This window comes from Photinus pyralis, unplaced genomic scaffold, assembly GCF_008802855.1.
Source record: "Photinus pyralis isolate 1611_PpyrPB1 unplaced genomic scaffold, Ppyr1.3 Ppyr1.4_LG5, whole genome shotgun sequence".
Lineage (NCBI taxonomy): Eukaryota > Metazoa > Arthropoda > Insecta > Coleoptera > Lampyridae > Photinus > Photinus pyralis.
This window is the reverse complement of record NW_022170596.1, coordinates 24461834-24486433: the sequence shown is the minus strand read 5'-3', so window position 1 is coordinate 24486433 and position 24600 is coordinate 24461834. Positions and strand designations below refer to the sequence as shown.

Genomic DNA, 24600 nt, shown 5'->3' with positions numbered 1-24600 from the left:
TCCTGAGAAATAACTCTTGTTGATGTGCTGCATCGGGAAGTTAAACGGTTCACTGAAACGAGATAAGGAATCAAATACAATTTTCTTGTTGTTTAGATGCGTTTCTGGATTGTGTAACAGTTGGTGGATTTAGGCTTAGAAAGATTTGGTTTTGAATTTGCAAATTTGTCAGTATAGGAAATTTTATACGTGTAACGCTTGATAGTAGACAATAGAACTAAAATGCGAAAGAATGAAGCACTTTTAGATCAGCAACCAATGTACAAGCAGGTAACAGTCAAAACAACAACAAATTTGTTGTTTGTATGGGCGATAATAAGATTCTAATGTAAACGGCAACTGCTAAAAAGTTTAAAAACGATTAATTAGTACTTTTTTTAGCTGTTAAAACCCTAGGTATACAAAGGGAAAATTATATTTCATATTGCGGTACATTGGTAAATTATTCTAGTGAATAAAGAATTTCTATTACATTTCGAGAAACCGGAAACCTAGTTTGTTCTTGATTTGATTCAATGAATAGTCAAATGTACCGGGCGAGATAAAGGCTTCAACTGTATTGCACAAGGCGTTCCACCTCCAATTTTTTGAATTGCCGCTAGTTTTTAAAAGGAGAAAATCGACTGGAGCAATGTGTAAAATAGGTGATCATTGTGGGGAGTTGTAGGCAATTTCAATGGTACACCAAATTGGTGTCGACTTCCGAGGGGAGTAAACTGCTTATTCGGATTAAAGATCCTGTGAGCTAGTTTGGTGCATTAATTTTTTGATTTCATGAACATTGACATATTTCAAGTTGCGCAAGTGGTGTTTTTCGTGCTGACAGCATCTCCCAATGTTGTTTTTGAGAAAGGGAAACCGTCAGGCGTTTGTCACGTAACCCATTAATTTGCGATCAAGGAAACACTATTTTCTTGTATAAACAATATTTTTCCACTAGGCCTACGGCATAGTGTGCGATAGAGATCATTACTCAAATAAATGATCAAGTGACATGGAGAACTAGAAACCCAAAACGTGTTGGTAGTAAAATAAAATATATGCGACCTCTTCGTACATTTTAATCACTTCCACAGAACACATTTATCTACGGGGTTCATTTTGCTTCCAATGGGACAATTGAAGTCCTCAGCAAAATAACCTGTATTCCCAAAAGGAATGTTTACTCGAAATTTTTTCGGTGAATGTATGTCATCCTCGATTTGCAACCTGATAAATTGCAAAGATTCCTTTGCGCACCACATGTTAGCATTGGAAATCCAGAACAATTGCAGATGTGTATAATTGAGCCCTGGAAGGACTGGTTCGTTTCCATTCCGTTTAACCCATCTAATGTACGCCAAGTAAGCTTCTCTTATACCACCATTGTCGGCTATATTTTCGCCCTGTGCTTTGATGCCATCTAACTAGAACAATAGGGGGTAACACAAGTTATTTGTTTGTATTTGCCTTACATTTAATCCAAGTTCTGCTATGGTCTGATTTCCATATTGATCCACCATGCATTGGGCTTTGTTAAGAAATGTTTTTGTTGTTGACGGTGCCCACCAATTATACCATTCACCATGCTTATTATACTTTCGACCATGATCGTCAAAACCGTGAGTAATTTCGTGACCAATTACAAAACCAATTGTGCCATAGTTCATATACCGCGGTCTATCGTTACCGAAGAATGTGCCTTGCAACAACCCGGCAGGGAGTTCTGTAGAATGCATTGATAACTAAGTTAAGGAGAGAAAGTCGTACCAATACTGTTTTCGGTAGTATGATAATACGCTTGAACCGTGGAAGTCTTTCCGCGAGTTGTCCATTCGGGCGGATTTGGTGCCTGTAGCATCTTGAACTCGTTCTCGTATTTAAACAAGTTAATTTTCGACAACATTTCCAGATAACTGTTCGATGTAAAATCGAGCTAAACGGAATTTAAGTAATGCGAAGAAGAAGTTAGCGTACTCACCCCTTTGTAAAGCCATTCCAGTTTTTTATCTGACATCAGTTCCTCCGGGTATGCAATGTGGAATGACATAGCAGCGGCTTTTTCTAACGCACGTTTCTTGGTAATCTTGTCGATCCAATCAGCTTTCTTAAGTATATGAACAAATTCGTTCTTTATATCAGATACGATTTCTATTGCTTTTTTCTTGGTGGCAACGTCAAAATGTGTCCGGACGTACAACGCATCCGCAGCAATAGGCATACTGTAACATATTAAAACCAACATTAAACGTGATTGCAGAAAAGAGCCGAAACTCCACCAAATCAAATTGATGGGACGACTCACCTATCTGAAGCCACAGTGACACATTCTCTCCAACGCGACTCTCCCTTGGTAGGTCTACTGCCATTTGTGACAAATCGCGCTTGTCGTTGGCGTAATTCTTGTGTGAGATATGGAATTGATGCATTAACAACTCGCCACATAAGATAATTTGCTTGTACCCTACAACGAAGTTATTAAATGTTGCTACAACTAGTAAGTGGTACCTCTTGGGCGTATTAATAAGTAATTTCTCCAGCTTGGAAATGTATCTAGTAGGACCACGAACCCTTACTACGTCAGTACGTTTAATTTTATAATCTGGAATGGCTAAAACGGAGTTGAAGTATGTTAACCAAGGAATACTGGGAAACTCGTATTCAAGTTCAAACACATACTTGTGATGGTACCATGCCAAGGAATTTGGAAGCGAGATCTAAACACACGACTGATAGAAACCAAATTTATAGTACCTACTCGACCTTACATTTCTTAGCTTCTCTATAAATTTAAACGTGTCGTATAACTCCTCTCGGATTACCTCTTTTTTAGCGCCAAAGATCACCGCGATATGTACCATATAATCAAAGATGCCTTGGTCACTGCTTATAAACGGATCTCCTTGATCTATCTGCAAAACACTACTGAACTAGTAATCAACAGGACATTACCTTACATTGAGCATCTTGTATGAAGCATCGTACACATCTGGTTTAACACTCAAACGAATGAAGTAATGAGGACTGTACCCAGACTTTCGCAACCTAGCAACCGACTTTATCCAATCAAAGCTTTCCCGATTCCATTTTCGCCCTTCCAACACTGGCCACCCGCCCAATTCGTGCAAAATTGATTTCATGGTTTTCAAGTTGTCTAATTCGATCTCAGTTTCATTCATGCAAGCTTGGTAGAGCCTCTTCAGTAAAGCGAAAGGTTTCGGTTCTGTTGGAGTTTGCGGCGCTTCCATCATTTTACGTAACTGATGTTGAAGCAAATCTTTCGCAACGGTAAACGACGTAATCGAAGATTGGTCGCGTGAAAGGTTTGTCGTCTTGAGAAAATTACCGCACGCGAATTGGTAAAAGTCTTCACATGGATCAGTGCTTGGATCCATGTTTTTCAACACGCTTGAAGCTGCACGAATACAACCCGATGTTAAACATACATTTTGATTGGCGATTGAACCCGGATGGTTATCCAGTAAAGCTTCAGTGTGGCTAACTGCTACAATAATTGTATAATCAATTTCTTCTAACTCTAGCATACTTACTCGTAGATTTCGAAAGAGTACTGTTATATAATACAAAGCCCAGTATGATTGTCAAAAAAAGTACAATAGAAAGTACTGTTAGGTTCTTCTGTATATGTGTCAGACTTTTCCATGTTGAAAATCTAAAGGTAAAGCGAATTATGAGTTATTTGTTGGCTAGCACACTTGATAATCTTATTTTCATACTAAAGTGACAATCTGAGGAAACCATGGCCAAATGTGTGTATCTGGATCGAACGGCTAGGCTAGAATCTCATGTTTTTCTCCGGTCGTAGATAAGAAGCTTTCTCATCGCTCCATAGTTAATTAAATTACAAGATAAAGACGTGTTGTAGCCGTTTAGAATACATAGGTGTAGCCTTATTTTGTTAAAAAAGGAGAGGCGGAAGTTGAGGAAAGGGGAAGAGTTGTTGAGAAGATACGGACATTAAACGAGGATTTTACGTATGTTGGCTGTTGCTTCTAGTCTTTTGTTGGGCAACCCTTTTGATTGGTGGGCGTTATTTGTGCGACACAGTCCGTTTGGCCAGTTACGTTTGAAAAGAAAGTTTAATGTAGAAGAAGGCTGCTGAATTCTTCAAATTAACAACATTTACGTCAATATCGAGATTTTAGTCGTGGCAGATACCTTAGAAGAATTATAATTATTTAGGTTTTATTAGTACCCTAGTTTAATTGGGCTAGATGGACAAGTGCATAGAATTCCTCTTTATACGCCACACGGGTCCGTCATTTTTGGTGTTTAAATATTGTACAATGTGATCAAAATGCCGAAAGCAGTGTATCTTGATCGCGATGATGGAACGCATGATTACTACTCAATAAAAAACATAAACCCTTAAGGTCTCTACCCACTACAACGTACCGTTATTGGAATGTGCCAGACAAAGAATATCGTTTGTATGGAATAGTATGAGACTATGCCCTAATTTATTCCTCCCATATCTGCAAATGCAGTACGCATTGTAAAATGTGCCCAACGACGAGCTTAGTTGATTATTATCTGGGAAACTAATGAAAATATACACTGTTGTTGTACAATTAAACAGTTATAATTATGTTTTAAAGAAAACAAAAAAAATTCCGACTACTTCTGAAGATATGCCAGAAAAACCGAAATTTTCCGATTTGATTTTTATTTTTTCTGATGCTATTTGAAGAGATACAAAAAAATAGAAAAATATAACATTCTCATTGCCACTTTTTGAGATCTACAATACAACGTTTCATTTCGAAGAAATCATCAACTTTATTTTTTTATATGGTCCATAAAAAAAATAAAGTTGATAATTTCTCCGAAACGAAACATTGTATTAAAAAATCTCTCAACGGGGCCTTGTCGAGCGCAAAAAGTTGCAATGAGAAAGTGCTTTCTATTTTTTTGTATCTCTTTAAATAGCTCCAGAAAAAAATAAAAACCAAATCGACAAATTTCGGTTTTTCTGGCACATCTTCGGAAGTAATCGGAATTGTTTAATTTCGAAACTTGGCCTTAATTTGACCATGATGGATATCCTTATCTTGGACACAGTGTATACTGTCCAAGATCCAATTGTATTGCATGGGTAACTATGTTATTATGAAAGATAGAGATTGGGTTATATACAGGGTGTTCATTTGAAAACTTCCCCCCCTCCCCCGGATTTATCGAAAACCACTGATTAAAGGAAAAAACGCCGAGACACGTCAAAAGATTCACCTCCTTTCACCCTCTGCCGCCAAGGTCATTCCATTCAAAACTTTAAATGACAAGTGGTATCGAGTAATAGCTTGTTTGAAAGGTTTTATCCGACTTTATGGTTCAGTGGTAGAGCATTGGACTATAAATCCGGAGGTCGGGTGTTCGAACCTGGGTTGAGGTGAATTTGTCATCTGTGGCAGAGATGAGAATTACCTTAGACCACTTTCGACCATTCTGTAGACTACTCCGAATAAGGTTTTCCTGCAGTTTTCCTAATTCGTAAGGTAAATAAATAAATAAATTTAATTTAACCCGAAAGTTTAAATGAATGGATGAAAGCTGGCAGCTGCCATGATATCCCACAACATGTTTTCGAAAATGTCCGTCACGTATTTGAACATCGCCTATATCACTGTTTGGCCCATAACCGGCAACATTTTGAGCACTTGTTGAAATAAAAAGTGATATTTTCTTTGTTTTTGTTTGTCCCATAATGCAACCATCGATTCCAGAAAATGGTATAATTAAGATAACGAAATTCTTTTTGATTTGTATTCAAAACATCTATCGGATCTCTTTAAGAAAGTGCATTAAATTTTATTGAACATAATCAAAAAAAATCTTAAATGAATCGGTCTTTGTACATTGACTGAATACTCGTCGTATACCTAAAAAACCTAAATAAGAAAATGTAAGAGAAAGTACAACTTTGATCGATGGTTTATTTTGTTAATATACTAAATCATTTCAGATTAAAGCTGTCTGCCGTTAATCGGCTCAAACGAGAGTACCAAGATTGTAATTTGCAGGTTTTAAAGAAAATATTCGGCACGAGATGGCTAGAATACCTCAGCAAATGTTACGGGTAACAGATGTACTTGAAAATTTTTTCTAAAGAAAAAACTGTCCATTTTAGAAAAATTTTGCCCGTTGTTTGTATGCTCTTTCCATTGATGAATAGTAAAGATATGGTTTCCATTTGAAACATTTTTCACCCAAAAACCGATTGCCAAATTTGAACGCTTATTCGTATTATTTTCGAATCAAATTTGAAAATCAGACCAATAAAATAACATTTGCTAGCGTGGACTTTAAAGTAGTTAGAGCGCGTTTGGCTGAAGTCAAGTGATATACTCGGCCTACCTATTACTTACGGTAAACGTACCCAAAAAAATGTTGTTATGAAGGAAACATAATTAGAAATACGGTATGAGTGGTATTTTGTACCTCAGCACAATGCAAACGTCTTACATGAATTTTAAAAAGGTATATACAGTAGTCAACTTGACTAGTCTCCCTACTTTTCGACCCTGTTTCAAACCTTTGCACACTAAATGTTGACGACACACCGCGACTAAATATTCACAGTGTAAGCGGTACATCCTAAACGAATATATTTATTTTTAATCAAAACGTATGCGAGACGTATGTAAAAGCCGGGAAACTAAACAATTTGGCGTTTTACGTGAAGTCGGTGTAGTGGATTTGGTTTTTCGATGTTGGCGCCAGAGATCCCCAGCCGCTATCTTGATCTCGATCCGATCAGTGTGTCAACAAGACGTGTGCAGGCCTTTATAAATATCGCTGGTTTTGATGTTCTTTCTGAAAGACACCATGCCTTTTGTGAAGAAAAGTGCTCAGCAGAAGAAGGAAAAGATTGTCCTAGCTCAGCTATATACTAGACCTAGTGGAAAAGTCATCAGATTTAAACGCGTGCTGCATAGCGTGCCGCCGCGTCAGATCAGACGCCGCTCGGCGGTAAATATCTTCCTTATTTCATCATGAACATGTACTTTTCCGTGCATATTTAGATTCGTCACAAAATTTCGCTTCTAATGAGACCCATCTCATTTAAGTCTTGATACAAAAACCTTCGCTAGCTCAGAAAAACTGAGTATGTCCATAAGAGCCCATGTTAAAATACCCTGTTTTTACTGTCAAATCTCTCAGAAACGGCACATAGGAACACTTTTTTCTTTTGACCATTAGAAAGTGCGTCTCTTAGAGAATAAGTGACCAAATTTTCACCAACTTCTTGTTACTTTTACCTAGGCGCTCTAACTACTTTAAGCTGTCCATTCGTAAAAAAATCATTTTGCAAAGTTTTCAGACAATAGTGATATCGCTAATTTATTGAACCTCTGAAACAGTGGAAAAATGTGTAAATTTGAATTTGAAACAAGAAAAGTTTCGGTATCGTTCTGATACAACCGGAAAAGCGGTAATCTTAAAAATATTTTTGAACTATTCCTTTTCATCGTTTCTGAGATATGGTCCACACAACCCTGTATATTTGCCTATGATCTTTCCTCCTTTGGAAGGTTGATTGCTGTGTTATTTCCTATTCTTTACTATACACGTAAATTACCACCTTTTAGGCCTAATTTGACAATAATTAGAAATTTTTCACTTACTTTGTTTAGCGATATCATCATCATTCTTCAATTGCACGAAATAAAGTACAATGCTCCCATAGCTGCAGCTCTTTATTCGACACACTCACTTAAACGACTGATTCATATCACAAAATTTTAAAAGATAATATCTAATTCTACATGAATCAGACCTGTATAATGTACATCACATAATACCTGTTCTTAGATAACAAAATTGAATTAGAATGCTAGTGCAATAAGTGCACATATTTTGATAATTAAGCACTAACTGTGAGGAATGTAGCATTTTTTCAAACCTTCCAGAAAATAAAATTTGGGGTAAGCGGGCATATGCAAACGAAAAATAAAGTCAGTATTCGCCGTCCCAGAAGCCACAAAAAATAAATAAGTGAAAAAGTGTATATCAGGTACCTTGGCTCCTGAGCCTTGGCTGCTCCTAGGCTTAAAAATAATAGGTTTCTTTGTTTTTGTTAATGTAAAAGAGAGGAGGGAATGGAGTGAGTAATCCCATTTGTAAAACCGCAGATTTGCTCCGGAAAACTCGACTCGATAAAATAAAACCTGCCCCTAAGCATTCAAGCCCCGAAAATTCGGTCCGCGAGAATTTGATCTTCGCTGGAATACTTTCTCGTAGGTAAATTTTTCTGAGGAGTAAAAGTTTAGTAAAGTGAAACTAGAAAATTTGCACCCAAGAAAGCTCGCCTCGGAAAATTTGCTTCGGAAAATTAGTTTTGGGCCCGTGGTATTTTCCAAAATGCTCCATTGCAAAAGCTTACTCTATGGAAATTTGTACCGAAGAGAAAGTATGTTCTATGTATTGTTCTATGTTTAAATTAAAATCTTGTTTTTGAAACAGTTCTTGAGGTGTGCATACAACACCACTCACCGACCTTCAGATGTGTGATAAGCAATCGGAAGCGAATTTTATGTTAATTCTATCACAGAAGCAGAAGAGAGTTTTAGGATTTGAGTACATACAATTAGCTCCAAAGATAAAATTTCCTATACTAATTTATTGAGATTGTTTTAACGCACATTTTCCTTTAGAAGTTCCTGGGTAGCTAATACCTTACTGGGGGCAAATTTTCTATGGGAGAAAAAGGGACAAGTCATGGAAAAACCTAAAAATAAGTCAACCCATTCAAAACTATATACAAATTGATTTATTGAGGTAGAAGAAACGATATACCAAGCTACATAATTATTTTTTTATAGTACAAGAGGCCCATGTGGAATTGCGTTGATGGCCGCTGTGGCGCTGCGGTATTATAAGAGTCCCTGGTTCAAATCCGGGTTTGGGCATGAATATTTGCAAATGTATAGTCGTTTGGGTTGGTAGAGCAGCCCTTGGCCGAAACCCCGTCCACTTAAAAATAAAGACCAGAAATATGAGTAAATACAACGCAATTAGTGAAGCATTGATTTTATTGTCCATGTGAAACTGTTTGTAGAATTATTTCAAAATGAAAGGATTTTGGAAATGTACAAACTTTGGTACAAAGATTCTTTTAGAAAAAAAAAAAAGTTTATTACGACCCTCTAACATGCCACCCCGCAATTAACGACGTGGTTAGTTGGTTCAACTATGACTACACTTACGAATAGCGTGAACCCAATAGCTGTTCTTGTGGAAAATAGGGGCGAAAATATTGTAAGCTTTACAAGAGTACGAGTTGTAAAATCCATATTCCATAGAATTATTGAAAAGATGATCACACATTAATATGTTCTAAATCTAAACCAAAGAAAAAACACGTTTTAAAGGCTATTAAACACATACCAAAGGGTAACCATACTCTTTGCACATATACGTATGTACAATCACAGGCAAAATTAATGATCTCCCGGCTTCTCAACAATTTATATCTGAACTGAATTAGAACGAGAACACTAGATTTAGTTAGCGAAATTACTCACTTGGGTGCTACTTGTTCAATTTCCTGGGCCATTACAAACCACCAAAGCCCGATGTACTGTATGATTATAAAAATAAGAGAAGACAATCGTACTGTGCTTACATTAATAATAAAAAGAGCTAGGTAAGTGATTCAATAAAATGCTATTAGGTATACATAGCTCAACTCCCCACTCAATCACTACGAGTTGCTATGGTAACGTTGTCCGTTTTCTTCTATTGTTTAAACTGTCCTCCATTTTCATTAATACATTTTTAATAAGGCGTGAACCTAAGTACCTATCCACAAAACAGTTATAAATCTCGAGTTGTTCTCGGTGTGCCATTTTTCGAGTTCAGAAAGAAAACGCTGTTACAGGAATTTTCTACCCATAAAGATAACAAAACAATCGTAATTAAAAATCATGGGGCTCTTATCAATAGTTACGTTTATTAACTTAAAAATAGTAAATCTAGGTATTATTACACAGTTAAAGATCAGCGACCGTATCCTTAGATTGATTCTACCACTTCTTTGATTACGGGGACATCACGGCACATTCGATGACCTACTTTTTTGTACTTTTACTTGCCAACTAGCTCAGTAAAAATTATTTACAAATAGGACAGAATTCAATCGATGCCATTCTCACTGATATCCAAAATTTCAAAATTTGGAAAAAACTAACTCAAAATTTTGTACTCCAATATGTTTCGGAAGGTGTATGCAACTTCCATATAGACTTCTCTTTGAAATCTAAAACTTTCTTACTCCCTCCAAAAAGCTCATTAAAAGTGTATTACATTTATTATGCCTAAACAATGAGATAAATGAACAAATCCTTACAACCTCTAAAGTGAACAACAAAAAGTACACCTTACTGACAATATTCCTGCAAATCAAATATAACTGTCGCCTCGAAAGATTGACGGTCACAGCACACCTTGTGTCGATTTACAATCTTTGTTTTTATTAACATGTTAGCGACTTCTGGAATAGGAGCGTGCTAATGTTGAACAAAAAATCTTTTCGTTCAACATTGACACGATACTATCCCTGAAGTCTCTAGCACCTTACGAAAAACAGAGATTGTAGATCGGGATCAAGTATTCTGTGACCGGCAATCTTTCCTGGCGAGAGTTATATTAAATCTATCTTAGAAATTCATAGAAACAAATGAAATGACACAATCAAATTTAAAATTACGTTCGTTAATAGTTCGAATATAATAATTATTCGAAACCAAACGGAAAAGTCAATATTGACAGCGATTCCAGCAGGATGGAAATCTATCTTCTGCTATCAGGTTACCGTAGCACATCAACCACTTGAAAGCTGGGTTCAATGTATCTTACCAGATCCACAATTCATGTAGTACCTAAGTCGGGAAATTGCGATTTTGCATGCACCTCAAAATAGTTTTGATCTTCGTATCGAATATACCATCTCTTTCACAACAAGATGTGGGCTGATCAAAAAACACTGGCTAAAAAGACAAACGCGAGCTTCGGAAAACTTTCCTTTCTTTTTTATGATCAAATGGACGCAATTTTGCTTCCCGCTACACTTACTTACTAGCTTTTACGTTGAGACTATACGCTTTAATTCCCCAAAAACTAACAGAGGACCACCAGTGGCATCGAAATTGCTAATAGTAAAATACAGAATACCGAAATTATCATCGTCAATGGACCTTGTGTTGCATTACTTTATTAAATGTTATATGCCTACTAAATTAAACAAAAAAGACATCATTTCCAAACCATACATTTATCGACTGGGTTCATTTTACTTCCTTCTGGACAATTGAAATCATCAGCAAAATAATCCGTATTGGCTAGTGGGAAGTTAACTCTAACATTGCCAGGTGAATGCGGGTCTTTGTGAAAAAGGTACTCGGCGTGCTCCACGCGACCTTTTGAACACCCTTGAGAAGTAGCAGCAGAAATCCAAAATAACTGACTATCGGTATAATTTAAGATTGGTAGTCTTTGCTCTTCTCCATTTCGTTTAACCCATCTCTTATACGCTAAGTAAGCCACCCTGAAACCACCGTTATCGGCTATATTTTCCGCCAACGTTTGAACACCGTTCAACTGAAAATTTTGGATTAGTGACAAATTTAGACAAAAAAGTAACAATTTAGTTAGTGTTTGTTGTAGATTTTTTCACAAAAGTCACAAATTCAACACTTACATTTACTTTGAGTTCGGGGATGGTGTACTTCTCATATTGATTAACGAGGCATGTTTTCTTCAGCTCCAATGCCTCCATTGCTGATGATGACCACGAATACGAACGTTTTCCGTCTTTATCATACTTCACACCTTTACTATCAAACGCGTGAATAATTTCATGACCAATAATAGTGCCAATGCCGCCATAATTCATAAACTGCGGCCTATCAATGCTGAAGTAAGCTCCTTGCAATATTCCGGCAGGAATTTCTGCTTTAGATCAGCTATCAATCTAACCACAAATATTACTCACCAGACAAACTTACGTATACTGTTTTCTTTAACTCTATAAAATGCGTTGACCACTGCCGAATCTGCGTGAGTGGTCCAGTCGGTTTTGTTTATTGGGAGCCTTAAACTTTTGGCCGAGCATTCACGTCCAAATAATTTCAGACGAAACCGCATATCCAGGTAATTTTCCGACGTAAAATTAAGCTAACATTGAATGTAAGGTTACGAGAATATCGTCGTTTGCTTACCCCTTCGTAATATGCTTCTAAATTTTTATTCAGCAGTATCTCATCGGGATATGCAACATGTGACACCATAGCTAAGGTTTTCTCTAGGGCGAGGTTTTTGGTTGTGTTATCTAACCAATCGACCCGTTTCAAGATATTAACAAATTCGCCTTTAATGTCAGAAACCATTTCCATAGCTTGTCGTTTTGTCTCTAATCGAAAATATCTTCGAACATACAAAGCACCGGTAGCAAGGGGCATACTGCTTGTATTTCATTATATAACTTAATCTTCGATACTTTATACTAACCCTTGTGCGACTACATCGACGCATTGCTTCCATCTGGGCTGTCTTCGCACTCGCCCACTCAACAATGAGGTATAATTCAGCTCGCGTTCTCGCAAGTGTTTCGTAAGGTGAGGTACCACCATTGTAGAAACTATCTTCCACATAAAGTAGTTTACTTGTGTTCTGCAATGTAAATGTTCAATTCTTTTCATTAGTAACATTTGTAGTGATACCTTTTGGATGTAATCTTCAGCAGTTTTTCTACTTCCAAAATATAGGCGGGACAAACATAGACCATATTAATACGTGTATCAGGTAAGTTAAATGCGTGGTTAAAGTATTTTAACCAAGGAATACCTGGGAACTTGTGTTGAAGTTTAGACACAGACATGAGAGTGAGGACTGTGCACTTTATGTTTTTTTTAATCTAAACATAATAGTAAAAGTGATCGTTTAACACAATCGAAAATAAACGTTACATAATGCAATTTTTCTGCCAATCTAAACACTTTAACGAATTCCTTCTCGGCCACTACTTTGCTAGCACCAAAGATAACAGCAATATCGACCATGTAACTAGAAAGATGTTCCAGATACTTTTCGATCATACTGTACGGGTAGGGTGAAAAAAAAATTGAACTCGCATGTGACACCTGCAGCACACGGTGAGCTAAACGACAATGTCCCTTCCCCTAACCTATACTTACATAGATAACGTTCCTTGAAGTATTCCTGTGGTCCAGTTGAACCTCAAAATTTAAAAATACACACAATGATTGACTATCAAATTTTTCTCGATCTAATTTTGGCCCCCCAAGCAAAGGCCATCCGCCAAATTCCTTCAAAAGTGATTTGGCGGTCGTCAATCCGTCTAACTCGATCGCGGTCACGTTCATGCATGCCGCGTATAACTGTTTCGCTAGGAAGAAAGGTTTAGGTTCACTTGGATTAATATTTTCTTCTAGTGTATATCGTAAATGTGTTTGAAGTAATTCATTTACTTTATTCATTGTTCCAATCGAATGTTGATCATCTGGTATATTAGTCGTTTTCAGATAATTGCCGCATACAAACTCATGAAAATCATCGCATGGATCTACGCTTGGGTCCATATTATTCAAAATACTGGAAGATGCGCAAAGACAGGCAGGTGTAGTACACACATTTCTTAAGGAATCCAAATTGAGAATTGGTTGACTACTGGCCATCACTTCAGCGTGGATTGCGCCTATTTCTTACTGTCTTAGTCAAGTTGCCAAATTTTAAAGTGAAACTTACCATCTGTTTTGATATAGAGTGCAATTACCACAGATATTAATGATAAACGAGTCATATAGCAGATTACTGTAGACACTAGTATCGGGCACCTCTTCATGGTTGTTGGTCTATTCCTGCATGATGGGTTCCTAAAACAAGATGAAACCTGTTTAAACAATAAAACTATATGAAAATATCTGTTTGATGTGGAGTAACAGCACAGAAATACTTACTGCACGTAGTTTCTTCAACAGCTGAATTTATTATAAAACCAATACTTACACTATACTATAAAGCAACTTATAAGAATAAGAATAATCTGCTTGGCTTTCTTGTAGTGATATTTAAACTCGGTAATTAAATTTCCCTTTCCCTACCGGCTTATGGTTGCCATGTCAACCTTAATTTTCTTTTGAATCGAACTTTTTCGAGGGACAGCAGAAGGCATCTTCCCCAAAAAAGTGGACCCTCCTTGTTTTCAACCAAACTAAGAGCAGCTTATAAGTAAAATTAATGTTTAGTTTGAAACCTTGCATATAAAATTATAGTTATTATATTATATATTATAGTTAGAAATTTTAGTTAAACTAAGGTCCTATATTGGGGTCATAGGGCACCTCCGATATGTTTATCCATTGTGGTTGTTATTCATCTATTGCTTTTGTATATATTAAGTATTTTTCCATGACGAATTACTCACATATAGCTTTAGTGGAATTCAAACGCTTCCACAGATCCAAATGGTGCGTTCAGGCGGTAATTATTGAACATAAAGCACTTCACAATTGCTTGATCTATATTCCACTATAATAAAGATAACAGAACAATAATGCTACAGTAATTTTTAAGTAGTAAAATTAATTTAGACTAGTAAATTGTACTTGAAAAAAGTCCATGGCAGCTGATAATATGTGTCCATTTAAGCTTCTTCTGTAAAAAAAAGCTCACTCCGGCAAAATATGAAAAGATATTTTATTAGCACATCTTCCTCCTCTTTCGCCTTCGTATGAGTTTTCTTGTAGGTTAGTAATCCGGTTATTTTGATATCAGTACTATATATGGCATGCAGAAGTGCAGACGTTCTCTTTTGAGCCATAAACAAATAGTCATTTGGACTTGATATTACACCAAATCTTTATCCATATTTAGTTTAGTCACATGAAACCTATTTCGTAACAAAATTGTGCCAGTGTTTTTATTAAAGAAAATTTGTTAATAATTGCAATATTCAAGAGGTTATGGGCCCAGGAACAGGGAAGAAGTGACATTGAACTATGCGCAACCAGACCAAATTTGTCGACTGACAATCGTACGGACAGTCATCGACACACGAAAATTATCGTACATGGAGTTTATCAAAGGCGATTTTAAACTTGAATTACCTATGGGATTTATCAAAGGCGATTTTAAACTTGAATTACCTATGGGATCAGGGAGGAGGTAGACGATATGAGAAAATATTTAAATGATCTGTTTACAACGTGGCAGAAGCTCAAGGAACTGTCGCTGGAGATCAGGAATTATTTCCTTAACCCGTATTACTGAGTCTCCCACCAAGTTTCGAGGTATTTTGCACCACGATGGAGACTCACTGCCTTGCCGACCCACGAGGAACTGAAAATCAAGATAATTGAGTGTCGAGAGTCAAGAAAGCAAAGAAGAGTTCAGGCTACAGACCTTTGAACACTTGCAAACCTTGATGCTTCCTCCTCAAAAGTGCCTAGTAGTCACTTTAGTATGAGAGAAACACGAGATTTAGCGAAATTTATTACCGTTCGGTGACATTACATAATTTATGTTGCCTCTTTGTTCGTCGTGTATTGTTGTTCTCCCTTCAATGAATTACTTGACATAACGTCTTCACCATAAAAACTGTGCTGTCGTTACACTGACCCAAATTCCCCGCAACTTCCAGACTTTTCTATCGTTTTTTGCCGAGTTAACTACATTTTCATCATTTATTCATTATGAAAAGCGTCTTTCAGAAATTCTCTCCCTCTTTCCCCTAACGATCTGCACTTTCCTATTCTTGCTCCTCTTATGTTTTTTTAAGAGCGCTATATAGCACGTGACTAAATGGTATGCAACAGCAGCACTCTCCCTCGCAAGAAAGACATGCGCCAATGATGACCACTTTTCCGCGAGGGCTTTATCTTAGTTATAACCTTGCTACCATTTATTGATTGATAATTTACCTTGTTTTGATGAAAATGAAAATCGCAATCAGAAAACTGTCACGAAAAAACATAACAGTGAAATTAAAATTGGTTAGCTCCTCTACTTTTACGTTGGTTTACTTAAAAGATCTCTTTTCGCTATCAGGGGTAGGTATAATTCATAAAAAAGGGCTCTTTTAAACTTGTACTGTTCAAGATAATAACAACCACAGAAATAGTTAACTTTCGATATATTGGCAAATATTAGGACAATTCAATATGCACCTCCTTATATACAGTAATATACAGGGTGCTATTATGTATGGAATATAGTATATGTTTCGGTAAATATCGACTGTATACAAAATTTTTCTATATGAAAATTACCGAACAGCGCTAAACTGTTCGCATTGACTCTCAAAAGCGACTTCCTAGCATCACGGCTCGGACCAGAATGTGTTCGCACCACGATTCAAAAACAGAACCTTCCTGGTTGAACGATCAAACGCGAATCCTCAGATATGAAACCTTACATTACCTTTTTTTATCACGTAAAACGATACTATTTGCCGACAGATTAAAAAAAAGGCGTCTCTCATAGACTTGACAAAGATCACAAATTGAGCTCGACGGATTCCAATCGACAAAACAAAAACTTGAACGTGACCTAATGAATATTTGTTTGGTGGAACATGTATGACTGAAACTTTGACTGCATTTAACCTTTTTTTTCTTCCGCATGTTTTAATGGAATAAAAAACGCAAAAAATGTACTAGTTACAACTTGGCATTTAGTTTTTGTTGCCTTCGTTAGGGGGCACCAGGTCACAGTCGTTTGAAAGGAAATTTTTTTTTCATTTTAATGAAAATACTGCCTAGAAGTTATTGTTTTGTAGACTAAAATCTCTAACAGTTGTTTACATAAAAGACAGGAAAATGACACATTACTGGCGAGGAAATATTAATTTCCGAGTCAAGTAATGTCATTTGCCTAGACACCGACCTTCAATGCCGAACATTCGTTGATTAAAAGTCGGATAAGCTCTTAGAACAGACCTCCTGCTTCTTCATTTTAACGCATAAATAATATAAACTTGCAAGTTTCTTCCAGAGACTTGTTACAAGTCTCTGGTTCCTTCGTGTTAAAGAAAGTAACCAAGTTATCAAATGGCTACCGGAATAGCATTTGCATCATGTTGTTAGTTCAATTAACAACCAGATTTAAATTACCTAGATAATCCATTATTTACCAAATCCTTTTGCATCTCATTTTGGATCCAGTCGAAACCTTCGAGATAAACCCATTTGGCTAATGCATTCGCACAAAAATTATATAAAATTGTACTAGAAATACTTACAGTAGCATTCCAGTTGAATAATTTAGCACAATTTTAATAATCCACTTTTGCATAAAACTATTTTAATAGTTAATCATTTCCTTATTCGCTCTTTTACTGAAAGAAAGCAAAGAACATAATTATATATAAAGAAACTTCCAAACCGCGCATTTTTTAAAGGGGTTCATTTCGCTTCCTATACGGCAATTAAAATCTTTAGCAAAATAATCCGTATTACTTAGAGCTACATTTATTCTAAAGTTGGTGGGAGGATACCGACTGATCTGAATTAGCTCCTTCCTCGGTAACACCTTTTCGCAAAAAGCATTCGCAGCCGAAATCCAAAATAATTGCCTATCGGTGTAGTTGAGATTGGGAAGAAGTGGTTCCTTTCCATTGCGCCGAACCCATTCATTGTATGCTAAATATGCGTTTCTCACACCACCGTTATCTGCTATATTTTCTGGTTGCGTTAGAGACCCGTTTAGCTAGAACAGTTGAAAATAAAAACTAGTTGTCAGGTAAACTCCTGGCTTGACTTTCCGACTACTTATAAAATAGGAATAATGGATTTATTGTGAACTCAACGCAAAAGTTCGACAACTTTACAACCTTTTAAATCTAATTGATCTAGTAACATTTCAAAATTTGCTTTCTTAATTAGATGAAAAAGTTGTCGATTTAAATTTAAACCAAAGCTAAACTGTTCGCCTTGAGTCCCAAAAGCGACTTCGTAGCACCAAGGCTCGGACCAGAATGTGTTCGCACCACGACTCAAAATCAGAACCTTCCTGGTTGACCGACCAAACGCGAATCCTCAATTTTGTCTAAAGCTCATCCCCTCTTTCTATATTAAACTGACTTAAAACGCCCATTTCATGGCGGAAAAACAACGGCGGAGATACTACGTTATTTTTTTTATTTGCATTGGTTCCCCAAATCGAAGGTCGTTTGTAAAAATACCGATGCAGCAGAAATTTACTTTCCTTAGAGGAACCCAACTGGCAGCGTCAAATATGAAACCTTATATTACCTCTTTTTATCACGTAAAATGATACCAGACCCGTTTAGCTAGAACAGTTGAAAATAAAAACTAGTTGTCAAGTAAATTCCTGGCTTGACTGTCCGACTACTTATAACATAGGCATAGTGGATTTAGAAAATGCCCTCTGGCACCTTTATTTTAAACCCAACGCAAAAGTTTATCAGATTTTTCAGAAGTTATTTCGCGCATTTGACTGATATTTTGACTCGGCTTCACCTCGTCAAAATACCTTCAGTCGCAATGCGCGAAATTGAACTTCGCGCTCTTGTTATATAAATAACTATTTTGTAGAGTTTTTAAGCCACTGTGGCAAGTGTATGCGAAAAAATGAAAGCCGTCGCGTCAGGGCTTTTTTAAACTTGACATCCTCAACAACTATGAATGGTTAAGGATCAAACCGAATACCAGTCTATATGCACCCCAAATTCGGTTCAGGCGTTGTTTAGTTATCGTGTTCACGTCAAGCTAAAAATCACTTGTTTGGGGTCTGTTCAAAGGTCCATAAAACGCAATATTGCATTGGCATATCGAAAATGTATCACGATACTTTCCTTTATATGTAGTCGGAAAGCAAAAAGACGTAGCTTTCTTGTCAACATACATTTAATCCGAATTCCGGTACGGAAACGTTTCCATACTGATCAATTAAGCACTGGGCCTTTCTTATAAACTTTGTATTTGCGGAAGGTGCCCACCAATCTTTCAAACTTCCAAATTTGTCATACAGTCGGCCTGTATTGTCGAATCCGTGAGTAATTTCGTGTCCGATTATGAAACCTATTCCCCCGTAGTTCATATACCGTGGCCTATCGGTACTGAAAAAGACGCCTTGCAATATTGCGGCAGGCAGTTCTGTAAATTTAACATTTCAATGTTCATTACAGCACGCAGTTTAACTTACTTATTATGTTAGATTGTCTAACGTAGTGGCCATTCACATTAACGACGTTTCCGAATTCAAACCAATCGGGTTGCTTCACTGGCAGTACTAAACGTTTGGCTGCATCCTGATAATCATAGAGTGTAATGCTCAGTATGATTTTTAGGAAGTTGTCGGACATCACATGCAACTGAAAATGAATTAATAAAATGAAACACACACTCTAATGTCAACCCCTTCATAAATGTCTTTGAATATTTCGTCTGAGAGGAATTCGTCTGGATACGCAACGAAAGAGGACATAGCTGCGACTTTATCTAACGCATGTTGCTTTGTATCGTTATCCATCCAGTCGGCCGTTTTTATCGTGTTTGCAAATTGTTTTTTGATGTTGGAAACCATTTCCATAACGTCTTGCTTGGTTCCTTCGGTGAAATGTTTCCGAACATATAATGCACCGGTGACAATTGGCATGCTGATTGTAATTACGTCAAAGTGATGTACTTTTAAATATTGTCGCCACTAACCTTTTTGAAGTTAAACTGACGCATTTCTTCCACCTGAATGGACTCTTATCTAGTTGCACCTCCTCTGTAAGGAAAGGTATCGATGATTCGACAACTTTCCACATAAGATAGTTTGCCTGTATTCTGCAATAAGTAGAAATCATCAGTTGACATATAGATGTTGAAGATTATTAAACCTTTTTGGTGTATTAAAGAGCAGTGTCTCTAAATCTGAAAAGTAACTAGGAGCTACCCGCAATAACATTAGGGCAGGAGCTGGAAAAGTAACGTGGGGAAGGTTTAATACTGAATTCAAGTACTCCAACCAAGGAATACTAGGAACTGTTTGTTGTAATTCTGATATAGATATGAAACGGTTTGTATCTTCTCGAGGTTCACTTGCCATCTAAACGTATAATTAAAATTCAACCGATTCATTTAACACTGTAACGCTCTGCACATTACCATACTTAAATTGAGCTCGAAGTTTAATGTTTCATTAAGCTCCTTTTCGGCCACTCTTCTTTCAGCGCCTAAAGCAGTGGCAACGTTCACCATTTTATTTAGGTACGATTTGAGGTCACTCGGACGAGTTACATGTGCTGGCTCTATCTGAAGAACAGCTCAATACGTGAAAGTAACAGTATTATACTTACACAGAGCGTACGCTGTGAATAATACTCTATCTCTATCCATGGTTTAACGACAAAGAAATAATTATATTCGTACCCGAAATTACGAAACCTGTAAACGGACTGCTTCCAATCAAATCTTTCCTGATCCCACATCTGTCCTTTTAACACCGGCCATCCGCCTAGTTCTAGTAAAATTGATTTTATCGTCGTTAAGCCATCCCGCTCAATCGCAGTTGTATTCATGCATGCTTGATATACCTTCTTAAGAAGCCTGAACGGTCGTGGTTCTTGTGTTGTCACGTTCTCTTCCAGTGCTACTCTTAGCTGTTTGTCAACCAAATCTTCCGTTAATTTAACGGATGAAGTTCCATTCATTTCCTGTTTGATAAACTTGCCACATGCGAATTGATAAAAGTCATCGCATGGCTCAACACTTGCGTCCATATTGCTTAAAATATTCGAGGCTGCTTGAATACAGCCTGGAGTTAAGCATAAGTTTGATGTTTGGTTGGTAGCTATATCTGAAGCCACCAACGCAATATTTACAGCTACACTTAAAATTAGATATGTTCCCATACTCGTTCCTCTCTTTCACGGTGATCTATTGATAAAACGACACCAAAATTAGTTTTATCTGGAGGAACTTGTCAGAAGTACGCTATCATTGCATATTGTGCCTGCATTAGTCCAAGTATTTAATTATTCCGCACTCATGCATTTACTTTACACAATACTACTCAACGTACGATCAGCTAAACCAGAAAAATGATCAAACCATATATACAACATTTGAAAGATAATGAACGTACCTAAAATGTGTAAAGACTTTTGGCCCATCGTTTCACCTCCACTCTAAATCCCCACTGGCATGTTTTGGCACGTCATATATGTAGACAACCTTTACTCTCATCAACTTTTTTGAAATTTCTTTTTTTTTATTTTTCGAAAGTGAATCGTATTCCGATTAATATTATGAGCTTTTGGCTATATGAGGCTTTAAAGTTTAAAGCTGTATCCCAAATAAAAGAGCACTCATTTTAAGTGTTCTTCAACTATCTTTTAAAATCTTCTTTAGACTTAAACAGTTAAACAGGCCAATAGGAACAAACCTACAATGGATGTTATGGTGTTAGACCAGGACCACAAACTCGACTGGGCCGAGAGTAATCCAATTAATTCTGAATGCAAAGCAACATATGTAAGTGGATTTAAAATTTCTCATTCGCTCTAAACTACCATAATTAGGTATAGTATGTAGTGTATTAAAGAACTAAGGAATTACATAATTGGTATGGAAGGGTATGATGAAGGAATATCTCGATTTCTTTCAAAATATTATCGAGTAACTGGGAACAAATTCACTTTGGGTAGGTTGTATTACGAAAGTTCAATTGAGTATCCGAAGAAAGAAATTTAATTTGTTAAAATGTGTTGTTAGTAACTTTATAAGGTGGATAATTGTGGTAGAAATTGCCATACATACCTGACCAGAAATAGTTAGAAATGGTGTTTCCTATAAATACACTAAAAATAGTCAACTAATGGGTTAGGGTATTAATTTAAAGAGATTATGGCATGCAATGGCCTTTCTTTTTTCGCTTTCGTGTCGATCATGGTCGATTAAGTTCATTTTGAATCGTACCGTATCGTTTTCTCATTAAAGTTATAAGGTGAATATGTGAATATGTCAATGAAAGCCCATTTTAAGTTAATTAACCAGATAGGTGCTATAACTAGTTTATGTATATTTTATGGTCTCTCTCTCAGAAAATTATCCACAAATTAAAAGATACTATCATTTAAATTTTAATAATATTTAGAAAGGGTTGATTCCATTTTATTAAATTTATAAATTTTATAAAAAAAAATTGTGTTGGAAGTAGTGGGTACCAAAACCATTGGCATTGACATGAACTTCACTTTTGCTTTTGTCGTTGAAATGGCAGTTCTGATTTTTGCAAAAGAAGGTGATTTCTGAAGTGAAAAATTTCCACAGTCATATCAAACTAAAATTGTTTAAATCATTTATTGCAGCGTGTTTACGCGAATGAGGAGGGCTGTAATCCTCTTAAGGTAAAGTTCATTTCATATAATTCCCCGTTTTTGGTTATGTCATATGTGTTAATTTAATTGCCTTTGCTCTTTGTTTTATCTATATCGTAATCTGAAACCAAATTATTAATAGGGTACGTAAGTTCAAATTAATTGGAATTATGTTAGTGTTCACAAATTGTTATTGTTATTTTATTTTTATTTTACATTTTTATTTACTTTTTGCCCTGACTTGTAGGTACACGTCTGGCGCCCAAAATGATACGAGCTTGTCAAACTTTGGTAGTTGTTTCACCAGAAGACCCGTTTCCCTGGCTAGTCGTAGCCAACTCTCTTTTACTTCTCGAGGTTCGCTGCACACTGAAAATTAGCTCTTCCTTGAGTGATGATAAACGTAATACTGAAAACGGAACAGGAAAGTGCGAAACGGTTCGCGAGTTATCATGTACACAGAAAAGAAGAACTGATTAAATTGTCATTGACCCAGGAGATCGTTTGTTATATTTGTTACAATTTTATTACTCTTTACAAAAGGGGTAAAAAGTTTTAGGTTTTCACGATACATTAATTTGTGGAAGTTGCATAATAAAATTCTCCGGACATATTGGAGTATCAAATTGAGAATAGTATTTTTCAAAATTATTTACATTAATGAGATACTAGTGAAAGAGAAATGAATTGAATTCTTTCCTACTCTTAAAACTATCAGGGTTTGTTTTGACATATATACGATACCCCCAAATAGCTATTCCCTTACGTATGAGTACTCATGTGGACGTAATGTATTTTATGGACGGACTCTTTTGAGCCAGAGAAAGATAGTTATTTCGACTTGACGTTACACGACACTTTACCCCATACATATTTAGTTTAGTCACATGAAACCTTTTTCGTAACAAAATTGTGCCAGTGCTTTTAGTGAAGAAAATTTATTAAAAGGTTGTTAAGTGGATTTTGATCGTAGCTAGTAGGAACTCAATTTTGACCGCCATGAACGATAGATGTCAATGTTTATATTAGTATTCTTTCACTGTGCCGTGTATATTTAATCGCATACTGAATTATTGCAATATTCAAGAGGTTATGGGCCCAGGCAATTAGTGACATTAAACTATGGGACAGAAAGTCAACAAATTGTCAGTAAGGAATTATGCGACGAACTGGGATGGTTCACGCACAAGCGGTGAGCTTCAAAATTAAGGAATATTGACGGAATATTTATTAATTGGAGTTTAATTTAAAATAAATAAATAGATATACAAATTCTATTCATTAAACGCAGCAGTGGCGGTCGGTGACAACCTGATTTGTCGGCGGAAGACGGCGCAACGTCGGCAAGAAAAGGTAGAAACGGACGGATGGGCTCGGGCGCCACCAAGCGAAAAATTTCGCGCCTGGTCGAGGTCGGCGGTAGCAACGGTTTGGCGGGTCAGTCTCTGTAGCCTCCAAAGAATCGGCAGCCCGGATGGGTCCAGAAGATATAGGCGGCCATTTCGGCAAAAGTACCTGCGAAAATGCAAAAGCAGAAAGATCCAAATCCATAGTGCGTTTTCTACTTATCGAAACGTCATTTTTGGGGACTGGGAATCCCATTTCGTACGCGTATACCCTGGATAAGTTAAAAACCAAATTAAACTGTTTTTAAATAATTACCCCTTTCCTTTATTTCGGAAAAATATGCGACCGAAGTCAGACTTCAAGTTTTTTAAGCGCGCTTCTATTGAAATAAAGCCTAAGTCAATCGGACGGATTTCTAGCTGTAACTCGTTAAAATTATTTGCTACTAATTATACTCACTTGATTTGCCGGACGGAAGTTTCGGAAAAAGGAGTTCTAATTGATAGCATTGTCTCTTGGAAGTGTAATCGGCGAGGTCAAGATAGCAAGCTGCTATTTGCAAACACACAGTCTTCGAGTCCCAAATAGGTTTTCTATCCTGGTTATACTTGTAACATTGGAATCTAAAATCGGTTTTAATTGCCTCATGAAGCTGCAATCATAAGTATTAAATCGGTGTCATTTTCCCCATGCGAAGGCGTGTGGGATGCTACAAATTTGATTACAGTTTTTTTAGTAACGAAGCGCCCAACTCCTAACGCTTCTAGATACCAGGAGTTCAGTAAACCTGGTCGACCTCACAAATATACGACTTCCGGTATGAAACTTCAAAGCGAAAAATGGGTGCTCCGTTAAAATCATATTCTTATCTCGTTTTACTGAGTCGCCACCAAGCATTGAGCTATTTT

At 36.7% G+C, this 24600-nt stretch overlaps 3 protein-coding genes across 13 annotated transcripts; all 3 read right to left on the bottom strand.

Annotated features, from left to right (window-relative positions):
- Positions 1 to 1044: 1044 nt before the first annotated feature.
- On the bottom strand, positions 1045 to 9662 carry LOC116171778 (neprilysin-2-like). Of its 4 annotated transcripts, none has more exons than XM_031488766.1 (10): positions 9525 to 9662; positions 3531 to 3652; positions 2937 to 3484; positions 2748 to 2891; positions 2488 to 2696; positions 2285 to 2443; positions 1961 to 2201; positions 1750 to 1915; positions 1455 to 1705; positions 1045 to 1406 (listed from the first exon to the last, which is right to left on the bottom strand). In XM_031488766.1, the coding sequence occupies exons 1-10, from the start codon at positions 9554 to 9556 to the stop codon at positions 1065 to 1067; spliced, it is 2214 nt and encodes a 737-aa protein (XP_031344626.1). In that variant the 5' UTR covers positions 9557 to 9662; the 3' UTR covers positions 1045 to 1064. The 4 variants fall into 4 exon arrangements, with proteins under 4 accessions (XP_031344626.1, XP_031344628.1, XP_031344627.1 ...); XM_031488768.1 differs by having other exon boundaries at positions 1756 to 1915; XM_031488767.1 differs by having other exon boundaries at positions 2937 to 3481.
- Positions 9663 to 11177: 1515 nt separating this feature from the next.
- Positions 11178 to 17346, bottom strand: LOC116171776 (neprilysin-2-like). 5 transcript variants are annotated; one of them, XM_031488759.1, is made up of 11 exons: positions 17258 to 17346; positions 17130 to 17208; positions 13765 to 13892; positions 13194 to 13714; positions 12966 to 13139; positions 12720 to 12913; positions 12508 to 12669; positions 12219 to 12459; positions 12006 to 12174; positions 11699 to 11952; positions 11178 to 11598 (listed from the first exon to the last, which is right to left on the bottom strand). In XM_031488759.1, the coding sequence occupies exons 2-11, from the start codon at positions 17162 to 17164 to the stop codon at positions 11254 to 11256; spliced, it is 2223 nt and encodes a 740-aa protein (XP_031344619.1). In that variant the 5' UTR covers positions 17165 to 17208; positions 17258 to 17346; the 3' UTR covers positions 11178 to 11253. The 5 variants fall into 5 exon arrangements, with proteins under 5 accessions (XP_031344619.1, XP_031344620.1, XP_031344622.1 ...); XM_031488760.1 differs by having other exon boundaries at positions 11699 to 11949; XM_031488762.1 differs by lacking the exons at positions 17130 to 17208; positions 17258 to 17346 and adding an exon at positions 14026 to 14327.
- Positions 17274 to 21874, bottom strand: LOC116171783 (neprilysin-2-like). Of its 4 annotated transcripts, XM_031488780.1 has the most exons (10): positions 21786 to 21873; positions 21112 to 21411; positions 20324 to 21054; positions 20133 to 20279; positions 19865 to 20073; positions 19689 to 19811; positions 19396 to 19636; positions 19183 to 19351; positions 18883 to 19133; positions 17274 to 17724 (listed from the first exon to the last, which is right to left on the bottom strand). In XM_031488780.1, the coding sequence occupies exons 3-10, from the start codon at positions 20876 to 20878 to the stop codon at positions 17377 to 17379; spliced, it is 2043 nt and encodes a 680-aa protein (XP_031344640.1). In that variant the 5' UTR covers positions 20879 to 21054; positions 21112 to 21411; positions 21786 to 21873; the 3' UTR covers positions 17274 to 17376. The 4 variants fall into 4 exon arrangements, with proteins under 4 accessions (XP_031344640.1, XP_031344641.1, XP_031344642.1 ...); XM_031488781.1 differs by lacking the exon at positions 21112 to 21411 and having other exon boundaries at positions 20324 to 20903; positions 21786 to 21874; XM_031488782.1 differs by lacking the exons at positions 21112 to 21411; positions 21786 to 21873 and having other exon boundaries at positions 20324 to 20487; positions 20561 to 20672.
- Positions 21875 to 24600: the final 2726 nt, after the last annotated feature.

Coding starts and splice junctions, on each gene's coding strand:
- LOC116171778 (XM_031488766.1), bottom strand. CDS start 9,556: ATGGCCCAGGAAATTGAACAAGTAGCACCCAA. Junction 1,916..1,960: donor TGGAATGGCTTTACAAAGGG/GTGAGTACGCTA, acceptor AATTCCGTTTAG/CTCGATTTTACATCGAACAG. Junction 1,706..1,749: donor TACTACCGAAAACAGTATTG/GTACGACTTTCT, acceptor TGCATTCTACAG/AACTCCCTGCCGGGTTGTTG.
- LOC116171776 (XM_031488759.1), bottom strand. CDS start 17,164: ATGCAAAAGGATTTGGTAAATAATGGATTATCTAG. Junction 12,175..12,218: donor TAGAAGCATATTACGAAGGG/GTAAGCAAACGA, acceptor ATTCAATGTTAG/CTTAATTTTACGTCGGAAAA. Junction 11,599..11,698: donor TCCCCGAACTCAAAGTAAAT/GTAAGTGTTGAA, acceptor CAAAATTTTCAG/TTGAACGGTGTTCAAACGTT.
- LOC116171783 (XM_031488781.1), bottom strand. CDS start 20,878: ATGGGAACATATCTAATTTTAAGTGTAGCTGTAAATATTGCGTTGGTG. Junction 20,280..20,323: donor ATTCACAGCGTACGCTCTGT/GTAAGTATAATA, acceptor GCTGTTCTTCAG/ATAGAGCCAGCACATGTAAC. Junction 19,134..19,182: donor TAGACAATCTAACATAATAA/GTAAGTTAAACT, acceptor TTAAATTTACAG/AACTGCCTGCCGCAATATTG.